This window comes from Acipenser ruthenus, chromosome 3 (assembly GCF_902713425.1).
Source record: "Acipenser ruthenus chromosome 3, fAciRut3.2 maternal haplotype, whole genome shotgun sequence".
Classification (NCBI taxonomy): domain Eukaryota; kingdom Metazoa; phylum Chordata; class Actinopteri; order Acipenseriformes; family Acipenseridae; genus Acipenser; species Acipenser ruthenus.
In genome coordinates this window covers 17,812,804-17,835,434 of record NC_081191.1, presented here as the reverse complement: position 1 = coordinate 17,835,434, position 22,631 = coordinate 17,812,804, and the positions used below count along the sequence as shown (strand labels likewise).

The 22,631-nt window shown below is 37.5% G+C and overlaps 1 protein-coding gene across 38 annotated transcripts in view; it reads right to left on the bottom strand.

The window, feature by feature from the left end:
- The window catches only part of LOC117394363 (regulating synaptic membrane exocytosis protein 2-like), a 265,103-nt gene that overhangs the window by 28,579 nt on the left and 213,893 nt on the right, over positions 1 to 22,631 (bottom strand). For 35 of the 38 annotated variants that reach the window (XM_059012647.1, XM_059012665.1, XM_059012653.1 and 32 more), the window contains 2 exons: positions 22,455 to 22,627; positions 4,424 to 4,665 (listed from right to left, as the gene is read on the bottom strand). In XM_059012647.1, coding sequence (XP_058868630.1) covers positions 4,424 to 4,665; positions 22,455 to 22,627 — 415 coding nt within the window. Of the gene's footprint in view, positions 1 to 1,652; positions 1,766 to 4,423; positions 4,666 to 21,528; positions 21,701 to 22,454; positions 22,628 to 22,631 lie in introns of those variants that run through there. The other 3 variants (XM_033992573.3, XM_059012680.1, XM_059012682.1) reach the window with 3 other exon arrangements.

Genomic DNA, 22,631 nt, shown 5'->3' with positions numbered 1-22,631 from the left:
TTTTATTTTGATTAAATGTGATTAACAGTGAGATGTATAAATAGAGATTGCATTCCAATCAACCATAATAGTCACCACCTGACGAAGACTATTGTAGTTGAAACGCGTTGTGGATGTTTGTTTAATAAAAATGAAATGAATTTTGGACTTCTGAGTTTTCTCTACAGTCCTGAACCATAAGGAAATAAGGTTTGTTTGACCATTAACAGCTGGCTGGCGTGAATCGACAGAGACAGTTGCTTATATTATGGACATTACTTTATATTGGTCAGCACTTCTGTGGAATACACATATATATATATATATATATATATATATATATATATATATATATATATAGTGAGCTAGCTCACAGGTTCACCACCAGGAGGCGTTCATGGCAAGCTAGAGATGAGCTCACAGGTGATTCAGATAGACCTGTGGTCAGCATATTTACTTGCCTGCCATGACATCAAGGAGTTAACGGGCAAACAGACTACAGGTGCGGTTAGACAGGGGATCAGGTTTATTGTAGTGTTAGATAATTCCATAACTTCAGACACTGGGCGCTCTTTACAGAACTTTAACTGATAACTTATTTCAAGAATGTTTTTTGAAAGTCTGTTTTATAAAAGTTTGATATGTTTCAGCCTACTGTTAGCTATAGCATGCTAAGCACTGTATGTAAAACCAAGAGTTCAGAAGTATTCATATTAGGAGATATATACCTTTCTATAATATTTGTAAACCATAACACTGAAATATTGATCGTACATTAGCGTTTACGTTATAATACACACTGAAAGCTGATACCTTTTATAATTTCCATTTTTCACCAGCAAAACAGTAGCCTTGACAATTGCTATCTGAGGGAGATTTGTCAGGTTGGTTTTATGTCATTTCCTGCCAGCAAAACTACCAAGATATCAGTCATGATATTTCAAATAGTTTAATACATGCCATGTAAATTAGCTGTGCCTGCAAAAACAAAGCTTGGATATACAACACTGAGAAAAGTTCAAAACATTTTCAACATAACATCAGCAACATGAAATCAATCCTGCACAAATTTTGCAGGACACAACATTTTGAAATGTTCCTGCACCTATGCAGTTTACACATCAATTTAATGAGTCCATCTATGCTTCCCAACTGGACAAGGTCTGCCTGCCATTTACTGTAGCTGTAAATCTATTCCATATTAGTTACTGAGGTTGGGTCTGCCAGAGTTGCAAATAACACTTTAAACACCATATTGGAATATCCCATCAAACTTCCAAATGTTTCCTTTATTTGAACCCCATTCAGGTTCCACAGATAGCTGCTGTCCAAGGGACTGAAGCATTTTCTAATATTGATACAGACATTTTAGCATTGCATTATGGCTGTTCAATATTGGAATAAGTTTTTATATATATATATATTGTAAAACGATTGCACTCACTCGGGTTCGTTGCCCCTTTAAGAATACGATCCAGACACGAGAAATGGAGTTTTTAAAGCGCTGACGCGCTATTTTTTTAATAATCACAAAAGTAAATAAAACAAAGTACACAAAATAAACACCTAGCTCTTCTGAGCATTAACTACACACGCAGGAACCTAACTATCACAGGACGGCTAAGCCGTTTCCCTGTTCCAACAAAACTCAACCACACAGGTTTGCACTGTACCTTTTTCTCGAGACTGCCAGGAAGCAGAGCACTCCTTTCTGCCTCCTTCCATTCAGCAGCCTCGAGCAGACTGCTTGCTCTCCTTTTAAACTCCGCACCTGGGCCTAATTTCCAATAGCGCCCAGGTGCGGATGATAATTAACAATAAAACAATTAAACAAATTAAATGAAACAATAAAGCAAACAACCAAACAAAAGTACATTCTCTCGCAGGGAGGTTTTAACCCCCTCCTTGCTGTTTCTCATAACCCGCTATTTTACAATATATATATATATATATATATATATATATATATATATATATATATATATATATATATATATATATATATATATATATACATACATACATACAGTAATGTGCAAAAGTTTTAGGCAGGTGTGAAAAAATGCTGTAAAGTAAGAATGCTTTCAAAAATAGACATGTTAATAGTTTCTATTTATCAATTAACAAAATGCAAAGTGAGTGAACAGAAGAAAAATCTACACCAAATCAATATTTGGTGTGACCACCATTTGCCTTCAAAACAGCATCAATTCTTCTAGGTACACTTGCACAAAGTCAGGGATTTTGTAGGCATAGTCAGGTGTATGATTAAACAATTATACCAAACAGGTGCTAATGATCATCAATTCAATATGTAGGTTGAAACACAATCATTAACTGAAACAGAAACAGCTGTGTAGGAGGAATAAAACTGGGTGAGGAACAGCCAAACTCAGCTAACAAGGTGAGGTTGCTGAAGACAGTTTACTGTCAAAAGTCATACACCATGGCAAGACTGAGCACAGCAACAAGACACAAGGTAGTTATACTGCATCAGCTCTCCCAGGCAGAAATTTCAAGACAGACAGGGGTTTCCAGATGTGCTGTCCAAGCTCTTTTGAAGAAGCACAAAGAAAAAGGCAATGTTGAGGACCGTAGATGCAGTGGTCGGCCAAGGAAACTTACTGCAGCAGATGAAAGACACATCATGCTTAGTTCCCTTCACAGTCGGAAGATGTCCAGCAGTGCCATCAGCTCAGAATTGGTAGAAAACAGTGGGACTCTGGTACACCCATGTACTGTCCGGAGGAGTCTGGTCAGAAGTGGCCTTCACGGAAGACTTGCGGCCAAAAAGCCATACCTCCGACGTGGAAACAAGGCCAAGCGACTCAACTATGCACGAAAACACAGGAACTGGGATGCAGAAAAATGGCAGCAGGTGCTCTGGACTGATGAGTCATAATTTGAAATATTTGGCTGTAGCAGAAGGCAGTTTGTTCGCCAAAGGGCTGGAGAGCGGTGCACGAATGAGTGTCTGCAGGCAACAGTGAAGCATGGTGGAGGTTCCTTGCAAGTTTGGGGCTGCATTTCTGCAAATGGAGTTGGGGATTTGGTCAGAATTAATGGTCTCCTCAATGCTGAGAAGTTCAGGCAGATACTTATCCATCATGCAGTACCATCAGGGAGGCATCTGATTGGCCCCAAATTTATTCTGCAGCATGACAACGACCCCAAACATACAGCGAAAGTCATTTAGAACTATCTTCAGCGTAAAGAAGAACAAGGAGTCCTGGAAGTGATGGTATGGCCCCCACAGAGCTCTGATCTCAACATCATCGAGTCTGTCTGGGATTACATGAAGAGAGAGAAGCAACTGAGGCTGCCTAAATCCACAGAAGAACTGTGGTTAGTTCTCCAAGAAGTTTGGGCCAACCTACCTGCCGAGTTCCTTCAAAAACTGTGTGCAAGTGTACCTAGAAGAATTGATGCTGTTTTGAAGGCAAAGGGTGGTCACACCAAATATTGATTTGATGTAGATTTTTCTTCTGTTCACTCACTTTGCATTTTGTTAATTGATAAATATAAACTATTAACATGTCTATTTTTGAAAGTATTCTTACTTTACAGCATTTTTTCACACCTGCCTAAAACTTTTGCACAGTACTGTATATTTAGAACAGCTATTACAGTTAAATAACTTGTATATATATATATATATATATATATATATATATATATATATATATATATATATATATATATTAATTTATTTGATTGTTTTAAATGGAGATGGACAATTAATCATTGTATGTAACATCAAGATAAAAAAAAAAAAAACATGGTGATGGATATTGTATACAACAATCCAAGATAAATCAAGAACAGCTAAGCACTCTGGTTAGAACTTGAAAAGATATTTTAAAAGCATACAAGTAAAAATATTGCACATAGATTCGATAAATATTTTAAAATATAAAAATAGCAGTAAAATGAAAAAGTTATTCAAAATAAAAAAGTAGTCTGAATTTGCATTTGTTACCCATCCAAATTCGCTGATGTAAGAAAAGTAAAACACTCGATTTGAATTTAACACATCATAAAACATGAGTAAACTGTATAAATAATCATGAGCATAAACAAGCTCACACAGCTCCTATTGAGTCCTAAGAAGGAAAAAAAGAGATTGATTTTGATTATCTCTGCTCCCTTCTGCGTATATAAAACCAGAGACTAAGGACCAATACCTGTTATAAATAAGAACCACACTCTCTGCATTCTGTTTATCTGAGTCAGATGATAGTGATATGCATGCCATATACAAATATTGCATCCATCGAGAAAAAGCATCCTTTATACAAAAATGTCTTGCAACCTGAAGCTGTAAAGTTATAAATGAGGGTTTCATAAAAAATAAATAAATAAAATGGATGTACCTCTTCAGAAACAAATAAGAAAATAAAAATAAGCTTTAGAAAAAAAACAAGAAGAAAAAAACAGTTCCTACCTGTTTGGCTGAGTTGCGAGGTACTGCGGCTTTTTCGTGAGAGCCCCACGATTGCCACCATTTTGGCACCTATGCTGGAGCGCCTCTTCTTGCCCCCGGTGCCCACGGTGCCCACTGCAGTGTCGGACTGGCTGCCGTCGTTCTTCTCCAGGCTGTACATGTCGCCGCCGATGCTGGTGCTTTTCGTCATGTTCTTTCCAGGGGCTCCCATCTGCCTGTTTTTCATTTTGGACGTAAAGTCACTGTCAGCCCGGGTGGGCAGGTAAAAAATATCAGGGGAAAAGGGGAAAAAACAGGGAAGGAGAGACAGAAAAGGACAGGCTTCAGCTACAGGGTTCTGGGAAACACAAGGGTTCACAACAGCAAAGCTACAGGTGTGTGCGTGTGTATGCGTGCGTGCGTGCGTGCGTGCGTATGCGTACGTGCGTGCGCGTGTGCGTGTGTGTACAGGCACAGTACTGATCTAAAGGATTCTAGGTAAAGTAAAACTTTGCTGCAGACTTCCGCAAAGTTCACTAGGTTTATCCATGGTTTGTCCAGTGTGTATATGTATTATATTTGGATAAAATTCACTAGATGTGATCGAATAATGACAAACTCTGTTTTAGAGCAGGTGCAGTGACTTTTTTGCAATTCAACAGCTGAAATCACTCCATATCCAGTGTCCAATCAACTGTCTCACTAATTAGGTGATTACGTGCATATGCTTCAGTCATAGTCACTCAAGCGTGTCATGGTCAAGGATGAATGATCGAGTGTTTAAAAAGAAACCAAAAACATTTCGTCAATGTCCATCATTTATATACCTTCTTTTTTTTCTAAAATAAATGTGTTATAATAGTGATCATTTTCTTTTTATGTTTGGTATATATGTAACATATATATATATATATATATATATATATATATATATATATATATATATATATATATATATATATATATATATATCATTGATTTGGATCTGTTTACAATTATGTTGAGATTCAAAGTTCCAATGCTAATTTACCATTCAGAGTTATGAAACCCACAACCCTCTCAAAGAACGGAACATAGAATGGAATTTCAAATCTATTTGGAAGGTATTTTAGGACAACCATTGTATATCTAGAGAGGAAACTTCAAGAAAATAATTAACTTGTGTAAAGTATCATGGTCAAGTGGCTATTGCAGGTGGCAGAAAACAGTCAGAAGTTGCAATTAAGCCTTAGGTGAAAATTGGCAGTACAAAACACTAAAAATTAACAAAACAAATCCACAAGCCTGTATTTAACACAGATATTATTTACTGAGTACACAGCTACACTGGAGTCTCAAATCTAGTCCCCTAAAATGAGCTCTACACAGGTACTTATACCCTCCCTTATCACTAGCTCCTCCCCAGGACTAATCCACTACACCTTCATTAAAGTATGGTTTTATAAATGTTACAGTATCTGCATTTAACCGATTCATATTTATTAAAATGTTAGGGCGAATTTCCCTTTGTTTAAACATTATATACCCACTCTCACCAGTTAAACATACTATAGTTAAAACCCAGCTAAAGGATCTATTCCCCCACCCCCACATTAGCTATTATTAAGCTCGCTCACGGCTATAATAAAGCCTGACGTTAACACGCATGCTCCCCAAGATTGCTGCGCCCAGAGCTACACCAGCTTGCAGGTATGTTCGCATTCATTCAAAACATGAAATGCATTTAAAAATATTAACAAGCGCTTTCACTTCTCTTCTTTAACTAAAAGAAAAAGCTTTAAAATAAACTTAAGCAACTCGATAGTAACACACTGTGTCCTTATAAATCATATGTGCACCTATTCATTACCAAACACAAAAATGGTTCCAGTGGTGGTCTCAGAACTAACTCTTACTGTACCATTTCATAGCAACGTGTTATTATTTTACATTTACAATGTTAATCACAAACAACCAGTATTAAAAAAACAGCCTTTAGGATAATTCCCTTCTGTTATACAGCGACGTACGATCGCAGTGATGGGAGTGTGTTTCTCTTTTGTTTTCACTCCATCACAACTTGTTTTATAGTTCAATCCATCAAGACAAGGTGCAAGTGGATTTAATGAAGGGCAAAGAAGTCAACCTCTACAAGGATCACAGCTGGGTTCTGCTATTACAGGGCTCCCCCCCCCACGCACATACAGCTCTGCTATTACAGGGGTCCCCCCCACGCACATACAGCTCTGCTATTACAGGGGTCCCCCACGCACATACAGCTCTGCTATTACAGGGGTCCCCCCCACGCACATACAGCTCTGCTATTACAGGGGTCCCCCACGCACATACAGCTCTGCTATTACAGGGGTCCCCCACACACATACTGCTCTGCTATTACAGGGGTCCCCCACGCACATACAGCTCTGCTATTACAGGGGTCCCCCACACACATACTGCTCTGCTATTACAGGGGTCCCCCACGCACATACAGCTCTGCTATTACAGGGGTCCCCCACACACATACTGCTCTGCTATTACAGGGGTCCCCCCCACGCACATACAGCTCTGCTATTACAGGGGTCACCCCCACACACATACAGCTCTGCTATTACAGGGGTCCCCCACACACATACTGCTCTGCTATTACAGGTGTCCCCCCCACGCACATACAGCTCTGCTATTACAGGGGTCACCCCCACACACATACAGCATTTATATTTTTCATGTCAAGGACATAATCTTTTTTTTTTACTCTTGACTTCTTATTCCAATTTTGAATAAAATCCCATTAAAATACAGATGTATCAAATGACACAGAATCAGATATTGAGAGCACAGACTAGTCGATGGTAATTGCTTTAGTTCCTCTACTACTACAGTGGTAATGCAGTATTGCATATTTCTGCTAGCGAGTGTACAACACTCTGGACTGGTAGGCACAACCTTGCTCACAGGCACAGCTTTAAGGACAACAGTCCTACAATCATAGCCCTGGGAAACTTATTTGTATTATTAGAAGTGGGACTTGTCTCTTTCTTACAATCTAGTTAACACATTTTCTGCATATAAGCTCACAGCAAGCCATTCTGAAATGTATTTCCGAATTAACCTCTCAGCTGAAGTACCCTGTAACATATTCTTCACTCTGTTAAAATTAGCAAGGTTAGAGGTCTACAAACTAACCACCTGTCTACACTGGTGGCGATTATCTTACTGAGGAAGGCCTATATATTTAATACAGAAAACTAACATACCTCAGGCCTGTGGCCTGAACTGCGCATTAACCAAATCACAAGTTTAATGAAATGTAATGTGAAACTAAAGATTTTTTTTAAACGGATTCATGACCAAGGACATGTGAATGAAAATATTATAGCAAATGAGATTATGTTTAAAAATATATTGCAGGAATATGTAAAATACAGCAGGCATTTTTCTTACAAATTTGTACTAACATAAAAAATGTAAGTAACAAAGACACGATGATGATGCAACAAAATAAAACATTTAAAAACAAAATAGTCAAAGTAGATATAGTACTGGATGAAGACTACCAAAACTGTATATCAGTATTGGTAAATTGTATATCAGATTATTTGGTAAGCAGACATTTTCAGAAGTCACCTGATGTCCCATGCAAACCCATAAGTAACTCACAAACTGCTGTATGCAATAACATACTGTCCCTCACAAAGTGGGAGATATTCCAATCATGTAAATGCTGGATGCACCAACAGTTTTAACTAGAATCACCTGGGTGACAAACTCACATCTTAAACATGATAAGGAAGTAAACAGACATACAGTACATCTGATGGCATATAAACTATTCAGCAACAATACAGAAACAACAATATTATCCATGGCTCTAGAGGGATGCCTCAGCAAATCAATTTCATACTTATATTCTTCTTTGCAGAGATTTCTTGTGTCAGCAAATTTAGAAGAAAAAAATACCAGCTAAAATTCTATTTGACTATTGGGCCCATATCAAGCAGCCTGGCTCATCCACATAGTAGTCAAGCTCATCACCAGCACTGGATTTGAACGCCATGTACTGCACACATGCATCCATCACACTGTCATACATTTTTGAGGAGATTAGATTTTGCAGCACCAGAGTGAGACCCTTGAGAGTGCAGTAAATCACTGCTGACAAAACCCAGAGCTTGAGAGGAGGTATGTGAAAAACACTACGGGGAGGCAACATTCACCCATCCTGTTATATGCAAAGAAGGAAAATATTTGAAGTTTCTAATGTATGTCTTTTGGATATATAGGAACCAAAAAGCCAGCCTGGCCACTAAAGCATACAATTCACTCCCTTTGAAGCAATACCACTGTACACTATTTAAGAGAGGCAGGAGTGCAATTCATAAAACTAAATATTATTATTTATTTCTTAGCAGACACCCTTATCCAGGGCGATTTACAATTGTTACAAGATATCACATTATTTTTACATACAATTACATTAATTTTTACACATTATTTTTTACATACAATGACCCATTTATACAGTTGGGTTTTTACTGGAGCAATCTAGGTAAAGTACCTTGCTCAAGGGTACAGCAGCAGTGTCCCCCACCTGGGATTGAACCCACAACCCTCCGGGCAAGAGTCCAGAGCCCTAACCACTACTCACACTGCTAAATACAGATACTCAGCAAGAGGACTTCTTACAAGTATGTGCTGTATCAGCTGGGACTTTGTTACCAGAGATGCACTCAAGTCTGGGTCCATTGAATTGAGTGCATCTCTGGTAACAGCATTGTTACCAGAGATGCACTCAAGTCTGGACCCATTGAATTGAAGTCCACGACCTTAGAGTCTGTGTCCAACTTTGAGTTTAAACTAATCAAGACCAAGTCAAGTCAGAGCAAAAAGCATTGTCGATTATGCAGCATAGGTGGTAAAGTTGTTAAAAAGTGCGGTAACGATTAAATAAATTCTCTATAAATCTACATATGCGTAACACAGCATTGAACAAAAAAAACATATAATTGAACAATAATGTGCTGTCCACAAAAAATTGACTTGATTCCGACTACTGCAAAACTGTTATGAGTTGTGGAGGAGTGTCAGGCAGCCCTTATGTGCTACAACGCAGTAATATTTCAATTATAATATTAATACAGTAGCTATCTTCCTACAACACAAATTACATCAAATTGCCAATTACAGGAAGGAAAAGCAGTCCTATTTCAGGTTACTTTCTCAACAGTTCAAGTAAAAAGTAGATCAAAAGTTATCATTAGCTACTTTTTGTTTTAGGAATACATGATTGTCCAGTAATCAGGAATAGACTATTACATACACATGTGCAATACCTAAGTATATAGCAACTCACAGAAAACATATACCAGAATCTGCATTTAACCCTTTTGCATTTAATACAGAAAACATATACCAGAATCTGCATTTAACCCTTTTGCATTTAATACTCTTTTATGCTACCTTTTTAATGCAGGTTGACTGTGTATGAACTGCCAGATAAGCATCCTTAAATTTAAACACACACTGCAAGTGAAGTCAAAAGATTTTAGATCAGAATATATATTTCAGAACCAACTTGACAATTACTAGAGAACAAATGCCATTAAATGTGAATACATATCCAGTATCACATTCTGTCATATGCAAGATTATCGGTACTACACATTTGTTTTGTTCTTTAAATCGGCTCGTGTATTTTAAGTGATGGATAGGATATTTTTATCTGTTGCCACCAGAGGATTACTCACACCCAAGTCATGTCTCCACAGACAACTAGTTTATCGCACAATATCAGCAAAATGGCATTTTTTAAATGTATTGTTAAGATGTTGTGGAGTGAGCTGGACGCTGACTAAAGAAATAATCTGCAGTAAATGCCAACAAGGGGGTGATCGGAGCATGTTCACAATAGCTGTAAATGCTAACAATTCCTTTGAAACCTTTTTTTCGCAGATTCAACCCTCCTTATACAGTTGCCGCCAACAAGTAATTACATTTTATTTTTAGTGCATATTCAGTGATACTGATATATACTTTAACAATGTGATAGAAAATCTCATTTATAGAGCATATATGATGGTTTTAAGTGGGTAACAAAAAAAGGATTAGGGTGAGAAATTATTCTTAATAAAATAATGTACTAAATCAGTTATATATAGTATTTATCTTTCATGTAGAATACAAAAAGAAATGTAATGTCCACTAGTGCAGTACAACCAATTGCTGCTCATCACCTAGTGAAACAATGCAGTGGATGTTGGCCTCTTCTGACACCTGACCAGTACGGGCTGCTGTGGTGTTGTTAGGCAAACTTACCCAACTGTTTCCCTCTCTAGCCTGTGGGAGCGCAAAGACTAAAGGTTGTCAAATCCATACTAGGATTGGAGCCAGCAAGCTCCTGATGGCATGACTCACTCTTTACTCCACATAGCATGCTTTTACTGGATCACCTGGCAAAGGCACTACCCTGTCTTTTAAATATCATCCACAGATCCATATTCTTTCCTAAATAACACAACAGTCTGACTTTTTTTAAGGGCTGGCTGAGCTTATGATACTGGTATGCTCAGACATGTGACATGTTAATGAGATCCTCTAGTGCTTCATCTTATGCAAATATTAAATTGTAAAAAGCCTGTTACCATGGAACATGTTAAAACAAAGAGACTACTCAGAGCACAGACTTTAGGAATGCATGTCGTTTGAAGAATTTCTGCTTGATGTTTCCAACAGAATATGCAGAGAATTGGATCTGTCAGGTGGAATGAACATTTGTTGAACATTTCGGGCAACCAGTGAATCAAATCAATCTCTATTCAATGTTCCATTCCATAAAACAAGCACATGGTAGCACACAGTAGAGAGACTGGGTATTAAGTTTGTTTTTATCTATAATGGGTGATGTAAAACCTGACCTGCACAAACACAGATTTGTATCTCTTAATCTGGTTTCAATAATCTTTTTCAGCTACACTGTCTTTACAATTAACCTATTAAACACAGGAGATCTTTATCAACTGCAATATGAAAGGAAAAAGAAAGTAACATCCAAGTCATTGTTACTACTGACAGAATCTAAATACAACATTGCAACCATAAAAGCAACAAACTCCAGAAAAGTGTGATAAAATAATCATTAAATTGAAAAAAACATTTGATAACATTTGATAACATGACTGCATTGAAATGAAGAACCGTCTTAAGAATATTCTCAAACTGTATAAAAAGACTTTAAAAAGTGCATCAATATTTTGAACAAATTAAAATAAATAGAGCCTTGAGACACTGGAATTTTGCAGCCAAAAATGTTGTCTTATTTTAAAATTACATTTTAAAGAAAATTTTCATTTTTTCAAAGGTATTGTGTATGTTTGGCCCAAAACCTTTTCGGATTCACACGCTGTATTTACCAGGCGCACCAAAAGGTTTCTCATTTGAACGACCTCTCTAATCTCATCAACAAGAACCATTTCATTAGTTCATGGTTTCAGAGCAGAAACTACAACCTGTGGCTACAGCTGCCCTCTTCTTTCCATTTTAAACAGCAGTATAATAATCTCGCTCTATAATTAAGGGGTCGTCCAAAATGATCATCAATTACAGCAAGCGTGCACACCATGCTCTTTTTCAAGATCCCCTCCCCCCAAAAGCATACATAAAAATACTGAAATCAGAAGCAGGGCCTAGGTTTTCAAAATGTCATTACTCAACATAGTGAAAATAGGCACTTTTAACTGGTTTACTGTATCCTATATCATACACAAACACACAGGGGTTGCAGAATTTGAGCACCGGTTCAAAATTTGATAGTAATCTTTCTCTCTCTTTGGCTCGCAAGAAGAGCATAATCTGTAACTTAATTCAATCATGGATTTTCAAAGCCATAAAAATGTATAATTTTTACATGTGTCTAAAAACAACACTTTTTTTTATTCCTATACTGATTACTCTCCGTGCACGGAAAGCAGGTGCTACTCAGCTTTACATATTTTTCATAGGATTCCATCTTTCAAGAGAGGCAGGTCAAGTAATTTTAAAGGTACATTATATTTTATTTCAAGTCCCCCACCACTAATTACTTAACTAAACTCTTAATTGAACCAGTAATTGGCTTAATTAGGACTTTAATTGTTTTCAGCTCTTAAACAGTTGGAGATTTCAACTTACAGTTTTTCTAGATTGCTAAATCTATGTTAATGAAACTGTGGTCATCAATACCAAAACCTACGCAACCCGAACTGCATTATTTTTTGCATAACTAGAAGTCATTTATGGTTCTTTTTACACAAAATGCAAATCTTAAACACATTTTTGCAAAACACTAAATACAGGTCTCAACATTTGACACGAAATACAATTGAATGAGTCTTGTTAATCAAAATCAAAGCATTTGTTTGCAGAAGAAAGCAATCCATTCCAATTGCATTAATCTATACCTCACATGTGCAAATGCAAATTACTCAATTGTTCAATCACCCATCAGACCTTAATCATGAATAAAAGTGGCCAAAGGTGAATTCACAGTTGTTGGTGAGAAATGAAGCAGGTCAGAGAGGGAGGACGTGAAAGACAAAGACGACAACCTGGAGCCCTAAGAGGAAGGGGTGTTCTTATGTGTGGCGGTAGGATTAGACACCAAAGGTGAATCTCTCAAATGAGATACAGGCAACAATAGTTGACCATGTGATAAATCATGGATTTACGATGAGAGAAGCTGGGCAGAGGGTACAGCCTAATCTTAGCAGATCCACAGTGGCATCAATCATTCGAATCTTCAGGAATGAGAATAGGTAAGTGACCATACATCTAATTTCTGTATTCTATTACAGTAAATTTGTAAGTGCAGTTTTGCTTTCATTCAATTCCTGCATTCTTATCTGTCAACATTCAATTCATTTATAGATTTGAAAGAAAAAACCCTTCTGGTGGCTGAGGACGAATCTTTACAGCTCAACAGGAGACTGCTGTAGAGGATATGGTGGTTGCCAACAATACCATCCGTTTGAGGGAGATTAATATTTCACAATGTAAATAGTGTCAGTCTAGCAACAATTGACCGTGTCTTGAAGCGAAACCAGCTCACAATGAAGCAGGTGTAGAGCGCCTTTTGAGCGAAATAATGATTGGGTAAAGGAGATGAGGTACCAGTATGTACACGTAAGTCATTTCTGCACTCCTTACAATACTGCAATGCAAATGTACACCAATATCTTCACATTGTATGATCTGTGATACTGTTTTTCTTTCTTCAGAAAATAATGGAGCTTGGAGTATCACTCTACCTGATTTTATATATGTGGGTGAGGCTGGCTTCAATTTGAACCAAACTAAAGAAACGTGGGAGGAATGTCATTGGTCACCGAGCCACAGTTCATGTCATTGGTCACCGAGCCACAGTTGATGTCATTGGTCACCGAGCCACAGTTGATGTCATTGGTCACTGAGCCACAGTTGATGTACCCGGTCAACGAGGAGGAAATATTACCATGGGTGCTGCTATCTCCAGGAATGGTGTGTTTTCCATATCCCCACCATTGGCCCATACAACACATCACGCCTGCTTGCGTTTTTAGATACGATGTACAATAGTCTTGCACCTCTAGAAGAGAGAGGACTGGAGGGGCCACAGTTGACAAACTTTGTTGTAATATGGGACAATGTTAGCTTCCACCACTCTGCTCTTGTTAGGGAGTGGTTTGAAGCTCATCCACATCTCTCAATGGTGTGCCTCCCACCATACTCTCCATTCCTGAACCCCATAGAGGAGTTTTTCTCTGCCTGGCGATGGAAGGTGTATTGCCATCGTCCTCATGACCAAATGACACTGCTAGATGCTATGAATGCCGCTTGTCGGGCCATCACAGCAGACGCTTGTCAAGGATGGCTCCATCATGCAAGACGTCCCCCCCCCCCCCCCCCCCCTCCAGATGTATTGCGAGGGAAACTATTCGATGTGATGAGAACGTGTAGCCTGACAGAAATCAGAGGCTGGATATAGAATAAACAAATGGGTATGTTTGAGTAAAGTTACCATTTCATTATATTCCATGTTTATTTCTCTTAACTGTGTTCTTTGGTACAACTGTGTATTTATGAGTGCTATGATTTACTGTTAGCGGGTACCTCTAAAAAATGGAAGAAATGATAAACTACTTTTTTGTTGTAAAAACAATTCTCATTGTCTGTTCTTGAGCGTAAAATTTGTCTACTATCTGAGTTATTTTTGAGTTAAGTCCACTGAAAGTAAATGTATGTAGCTCTTACTGTGAAGGTAACATGTTTGTTTTTTACACAATTTGATTATCAAAAAGGATGACAAAGGCAGAGAGAGTATGCACTAAGGGTTAACATACTGTATTGATGTTTGTATTTAGCATTTATTGTACTGTTGTGAAATGACTGATAATGTGAGCTTTTCATTAGATGACAAATTGTATTGTTTTGATGTACTTATTTATTTCATTATGTGACATATATTTGGTATTTTGAGAGCATTACAGCAATTTGCAAATTAAATGTGTTATTTTGCAAACTATGTTTCAGTTTTGAGTGTTGTGTTAACTGTTTTGAGAAAGTAGCACAATGTTTCAAGAAATGTATGTAAGCGATTAGAAAAACTGTAACTCTAAAATGTAATAAATAACTTGAAAGCTGCAACTTTTGAAAGCTCCAAATTAAGCTAATGATTAGCCCAATTAAGGGCTTAGTTAAGTAACTGAGAGCTCAGTTGGAATGAAAACCAGAAGACACAGGGGTCCCCAAGGACCGAGTTGAAAACCACTACTGTAGATAAATGGCAGGTTTAGTTGTCGCCAATTTCTTATCCCGGTTTTTCTCCCCAATTTCCCAGTTTTGTATGCCCAATTATTATCTATATCCTCGGCTCACCACTCGCACCGCCCCCCTGCCGACTCGGGAAACGGTGGCTGGAACACATGTCCTCCGAAACGTGCTCCTGCCAATCTGTCATTTTTCACACTGTGGATCCACAGTGAGGCCACCAGACCTATAGTGCTGGAGGACAACACAGATCTGCCGGCTCCACTACAGAACCACAGGCGCCCTATCGGCCACAGGGGTCGCTGATGCGCGGTGAACCGTGGATTCCCATGCCGACCTAAGCCCTCCCTACCCGGGCAGTGCTAGCCCAATTGTGCGCCGCCTTCTAGGAACCCCCGGTCACGGTCGGCTGTGACATAGCCTGGATTCGAACCTGCGATCTCCAGGCTATAGGGCGCATCCTGCAGTCCACGCGGAACGCTTTTACTGGGTGCGCCACTGGGAAGCCCCTGTTTTTCTTTCTCTTTCTGAAACAGTGTTAGAGGTGCCTGCCTCTGTGCTGTGACCTTTCAACACTTGTTTGTTTTTTGAAAGGTGCAGTGCTCAGTTTTCAAAATATAAGTTATCAGTATTAACATATATTTTATGTTTCATACTTTGTCTACCTTAACACTTCTCTTACAACGTCTTGTACACTAGGTATTCAGTACATATTTTACTGAAGCAATACAGCTGCTAGAGGTACCCCCCCCTGAACCTTTGAACACAACGCTACATAAATGTTAAACAGTAGCTATGCCTGAGGAAAAAATAAACATGAACATTTCTATTTTTTAACAATGACATAAAGCTTTATGATTTTCATACAATAAGCGTATTTGCATCTATAATGTGTCTGACAGGCACAATCATTGAAGTTTACATGTTCTAAAGCTGAATGCAATTTAGTAAACATATGTCACAGATATTTTTATAGCAGTACAGCTTTAGTCTTTTTGACAGCATAAACTGTACATAATTATTTGATGGATTCACTATTTATGAACGCTGAACTATGAAAACACTTCCCCAGAAACATATCATGTCCCAGTAAACAAGTGACAGAGGAAAGATGAATTAAAATGTAGTTTTAACATCTCAAATCTATAATTTAGAAATCCTAACACTCCCTGGACATCCAACTGAGGGCACTGACAGCTGTACATCAAAGTGCAACCCAAACCTGCTATCTTTATGCTTGAAGGAAATGTAACAGATTCAGCTAATGTCTAGAACAATGAATATTATACAGGCAAAAAGAATCACTGAAGTAAAAGAATGGCTCTTTGTTAAACAAGAAATCAATATGATACAAGAGTAGGGGGCTAATAATTTGTTGTGAAATTTTCTATTTTGGTTTTATAAGCCACTAGAATTTACATGGTTTTCTATTGGGTCTAAATAAAAAAAATGTGCAAGTGTATGGGTCTACTGGATAATACTGTATGATTTAATAATTTGTAGCGGTTCAACATAATTTTATTTCAGTATTGTACACAGCTAATAAACTACAACCTAGGGAATTATGCACAGAAAAAATCAAAGTTATGCAAAATTATGCGGTATCTCCGTACAAGTATGTACAAAGCAACAAAAAAACTATTGTGTAGATGTATTGGGTTCTTCTCTCATACTGGATATCAAAATACTAGCATAAGTAAAATAAATAAATAAATAAATAAAGTAGAAAACAATGGATTTATTTATTTTTTTTAACATAAATTCCAAGATTGAAATAAAGGAACACCAGTTCTTTCAGTTTGTCTTCTGAAAGAGAACGCCTCCGATCGGACAGGACAAGATTACACAGCGAGTTGCAGCACTCAGCATCAGCTGTACTTGTTACTGCATTTATGTATCGGAAAGCTAATGTTTTCAAATTAGGAAGCCGGTCATCTGTCCGGTAGAGCACTCTGGATTGCATCGGGTTCCACCTTCACAGTGTACAAGGGCAAAGCAAACAACATCTTTGTCTCTTTTGCTGATATATTTGCAACGTGGGACCTTTGTCATGGCGTTTTCTGGCAAATTCAATCAATGTTCCCTTTATCCTCAGTGTGATCCAACATTTTTCTCTATCCTTCTCTGTTAACGGTGATATTATTTAATATTACGCACCTATGCGAGGTCATACGTTTCATGCGTAATTGCGTAATTCCTCGGGGTGTAATGAACATTAAATGTAACAGCTTCAAACAAAACAGGATTTTATAAAATAAACCATCAGTAACATAAAGCTTGTTCAGTTCATTTCCTGCATGCCCTGAGAAAAGCTAGCAAGCATTATGCAAATATATTTTGCATGATATTTAAGGCACAGTTCAAGTCTGTCAGCATATAATTTATTTTTACATCAGCTTTATTTCACAATGATCTTAAAATTAATCATCTGCATCACTATCAATGCTAAATGCTAAATGCAGCGGCGTGGGTGCTTAGTGAAAAAAAAAAAAAAAAAGGAAAACTGACCACATAACTCCCGTGCTTGCTTCTCTACACTGGCTTTCAGTAAGATAGAGTTGATTATAAGATCCTACTTTTGACTTGCAAAACACTACATGGCCTGCCATCTGATTATCTAAAAGAGCTTTTGTCCCTGTACCGGTATGCACTTCCAAAAGATTGAGACAAAAAGGGAAGGAGAAAGAGCTTTTAGATACAGTGCTCTGAGATTATGGAATAAACTACCATCTGACATTAGAGATGCAGAGTCACTTTTTTAGACTAGCATTTTATACAAAATGTTAAGTGTTCATCTCTTTATTTCTCTACTAATTTTAATTAAAGTTTTTCATGTTCATTTTTTTTTAATTGTTATTCTTCATTGTATCGTAATTTGACTTGTAAAGCGGTTTGAGATACTGTTGTATGAAAGGCGCTATATAAATAAATAAACGTACTTACTTACTATATACTGTATGTTGGAATGTTTTTTTGTTTCCACACTTTTAAATGTGATTTTACAAAACACTGTGCTGTGCAGTTTACATTAACCAATAAAATTAACTGCTTATTTATTGTACAAATTATACCTGACAAGTAAATAAATATGATAGCCTTTGTTCTTTTTACCCTGTTAAATATACTAAACAGTATGCTGATAATATATTTATACTGAAGGACAGTTACTGTGTAAAATTGCCAAAAAGAAACATCTAATTGCAAACCAAGGGAATTCTCTTACATGTATGAGTAAATTATTATTTTTTTATTGTTATTATTACTGTACTTTTTGTTCAATTCTGTTGCAGTTTCATTATTTCATATTACTAGGATGCCTGTCAATTTTGTGTTTATTTTTTGAGGGAATGGAAAAAGAGTGATATGTTCCTGAGAGGAATGTTTCTTTTGTGTCTTATCTAATCAGTGGCCTATACATCTTTTAAAGTGAAGGACTAAAGTGTTTCTGGAGCTGTGATGATGTAGAACAAACTGTTTCCATGGCAACCATGCCTCATGCCTGTGCAGTTGTGTTCATTTGCCAATCCTGATCAAAATAGACTCACCAGGTTTGCAATTCAAATCACTAGGCCCCGGAGAGTGGTCTCCAAAGGATTTTTTCCCCTGACTTGTTGTTTAACTCTTTCAAAGTCAGGACAAAAATTGCATTTTTAATGCAGGGCACAGTATAACGCTAAGGATTAATTTCTTGAATTCTTAATTAATTGGTTGAAATCTGTGTTAAAACACTACAAAAATTTACAGAGAAGCTGAATTACAAAAAAATTAGTCCCATCAGCTTCCAGCACTAGCGGTCTTCCATCAGACAATAAAAGTCTGCTATGGCATAAGTGCATCAGCTGGGATTCAAATGAATACATTCCAGCTAAGTCAGTGTCAGCTCTGCTTTCTTGAAAGTAGGACTACTATAGGCTTAGAATATGGTCTTCAACACAACCTATCTTTGCTGTTTCAACAACAATGGCGAGGGATGTGTAATTCCAAATATGGTCAACTACGACGACAGCAGACAACCCTACTACTACAACAACACTACTGCATTCATTTAACAAACAACTAGAATACATTTAACAAGGTTAAGGGCATTTGTTTGATCACATTGCATTTTGGGATACAACTCTAAACTGCAGGATTCAGATAACCAAGTTTAAAGACAGACGGATTTCTTTAGCTTAACCGCTTTCTAGAAGGGTTGTAGGAACTAATTTATAAGTGATTGTGAAATTATTTGGTGATCTGTGGGCAGAACTCTTCATCACATCTTAATAAACATAGCAAAGAAGCATACAGTAAGTGGGATGCAGATATATTTTCAACAGCAACACCAAAAACCAAAGAGCTCAACAGAAAGAAAGCCATTCCAGGTGCCTCCACTTACATGAAGTTCCCTATGCTTACAAATTAAATCAAACCAGAAGAAAAGATAGTAGCTGGTTTCAAACCATGGTTGCTGGGCCAAACAAGTAACTGGTGATTCTCTTAAATTCCAATAGAATCCAGTAATGTGTATTAAAAAGTTAGAAAGACTAAATGACATCACTGGATTATTATCACTTCAGTCCATCTTCATATCAGAGAATTATCAAGGATTGAGGAGAGTTAATCACTCATTTCAACCTAAAAGAAATGTTACACCCTGCACCATCCTCTGTAATCAGAATGATAATTTATGGCAGAGCTGACTGGTGATATCTGACTGATATCATGTTATGAAATTGTTTGGTGATAACTGACCTTAAACATTTCAAATTTGGATAAACAAATCTTTACAAATAGTTGTATGGTTAAACTGAACTTGCTGTACATTAGACTACCCTCATTTTATAAATATAATGTGCACCCTGTGGATTGTGCCCATGACTGACCAGACACCTTTAACATCCCTTGTATAATGCGCACCCCTTGTTTAACGTGTCCCTTGTATAACACATTCCTCTCATACAATGTGCTTCTCTCTTGAAATGTCTTCCTCTGGTATGCTAAAAGTAGAGGTGTTAAGCAAAGAATACTTATTAGGATCAATCATTCTTTAAACTGTGTTTTATAAGTGCTATATTATCAATGTCTCTATTCAGCATAAACTTTTTTTTCTCAAACAAAAAAGCTTGATTGATGCTTTATTGCTATTTTATGTTTCTATATTTTGTACTGTACTGGCATGTTTACTGAATTGCTATTCACAAAAATATGTATTGTCAGTGTTGATGCCAAGCATTTTCACATTTGCAGCTCTGTGCGCAGTAGGTAAATTAATATCATGCTCTTCTTGCAGGGGGAAGCTCTTGTAGTTACTGCACACGTTGCTTCATTAGGAAAGTAAAAAAGGGAGATTTGTGTATCTACTTTTAAAAACCACAACCAGCATTTTCATGTACTGTATATAGTCCCTTTATTCTGCTTATTAGGCCTATGTATTTAGATAAAAGGTAATAGGGATATGTTGTTTTGTCAAATGGTTATTTCAAGTTGTAATGTACATTATATGCAATGCTGAATTGCATTTTTTCCAATGCTGTCTCCAATTTGTAAATTTGGGATTCAAATATGTATCTTTTTTTTGCACAGGCAACCATTACTGTATGTGTTCATATTCAAAATTGATTTTTCTTATTAGAAGTAAAATAAGTCATTCTTATCTCCTTGAGTGCTCATAACAACACATCTTCTGTAGCCAGTCACAGGACGATGATAGGTCTCTTCCTTTTCACTGCTCTACTGACTTCCTCTAAATAATAATGAACAGTCAGTATACAGGGTATATCTGGACAGAGTGGATATTATGTGTTGAGTTTTTTTATGTGTTCAAATACTGTAGTTTATCTTAAGTACAGCATTATATTTTACAATACCTGTAAACCAACATATAGTATAATCTAGCACATTTTACCGGGCCCAAGCGCTGCGGATTTGACAGGTTTTACTGTATCTGGAATGTGTCTTTAACACAGTGAAAGTGTTACTAAAATGTTGTCATGTTGCCAAATAAGTGAATGCAAAACTGTGCCGTCACATGTAACTCCATCAATTTCAATTCTATATCAAGACTTTTTACGGTAAATAGGATAACAAAGCACAGGAGGGAAAATTAGGTTAAATTTGGGAGGGGGAGCGGAAACAACAACAGATTCAAAAGCAGTGGCAAAATAAGGCTTTGCGAAGCATCTCTTTATGATGTCTTCCTTCATTTTCTATCATTGTTGCTATAAAATTGTATGGATTCTAATGTAAGCATACACAAAAAAAGATTCACCTAAAAGTCCACCAAGGTCATAGGCAGCTTTCATTTGTCTTCACCAAAGCCTAGTTCCTCCACTGCTCAAAGGAACTACCTAACTACTACATCTAAAACAGGGCCTCTGGCTAGATTTTACCTGACGTCATTCTCCGAGAATCTCCTTTGCAAATCCTCTTTCTTTCTCTGTCTTTTATCTTTCCCTTCCTCTTGCGCCTCTTCCTCAGCTTGGCCTTTGTCATTCTCTCCTGCTTCTTTTTCCTCCTCCTTCTCACAGTTCTCAGGCTCCTCTTGCCCTTCCACTTTCACCCCTCCCCCCTCCCCCTCCTCCTCCTCCTCCTGCTCCGGCACAAGTTCTTCCAAAAGTTCTTCCCCATCCCTCCCACCTTCCTTTTTGTCTTCTAATGCTTTTGACCGTCTGAACAAACATAAATTGAAGCATGCAAAACAGAAAGAAAAAAATATATATATACAGCATGAATAAAATAACAACAAAAAAGAAAAACAGTTAGGACATCGACACAAATAAACAAGTTGGAAAAGAAAAGAGCCGAACATAATGAAATATGGGCATTTAAAATGGTGGAAAATATAATAATGAATAACACAAAGAACACACATGGACAATGTTATACATGCAAGTATTACTGCAACATACAAATGAACGGTTACAAATGTAGTATTTGTAGGATGTGTGCGGAATAATGCAATATATGTGTCTCAATTGAACCTACATAAATGCATTAGGGAATGCAAACTATTGCTAGGCATGGGCAAACCTCATCACGCTAAAGTAAAGTTCAGAGCTTTGGTTCAGTTCTCTCAAGTACCATTTTAAGCAGAGCCAAACCTGAACTCACTGAAGTGTAAGAAATGACATGGCTGGAGAAGGCATTTCTTTTCTGGCAAGGGACCCAGATCAAACTTTAAGATGAAAAAAATGTGAACTGGGCTGCTTTGATCTGAACTTCAGAAGGTTCAGAACCCACAACTAGATTTGCTCATTCCTAGCAAGTCTACTGTGTTTTCAACTTTTTCCCCAAACCTGCTTGTCAAGTGCCCCACCTGATCTTCTTGTTTCCTCTAGGCCGCTCGGACTGGACAGACATGTAGCTTGTGCTGCTGAACCGAGAAGCACTACTGGTCCTCGACACAGCGGACACGTCGCTCACGTCACTGTCCGAAGACTTAGTGGACATGTTATCAGAGCCTCTATGTGGATCCCGACCTGACCGATGCTGC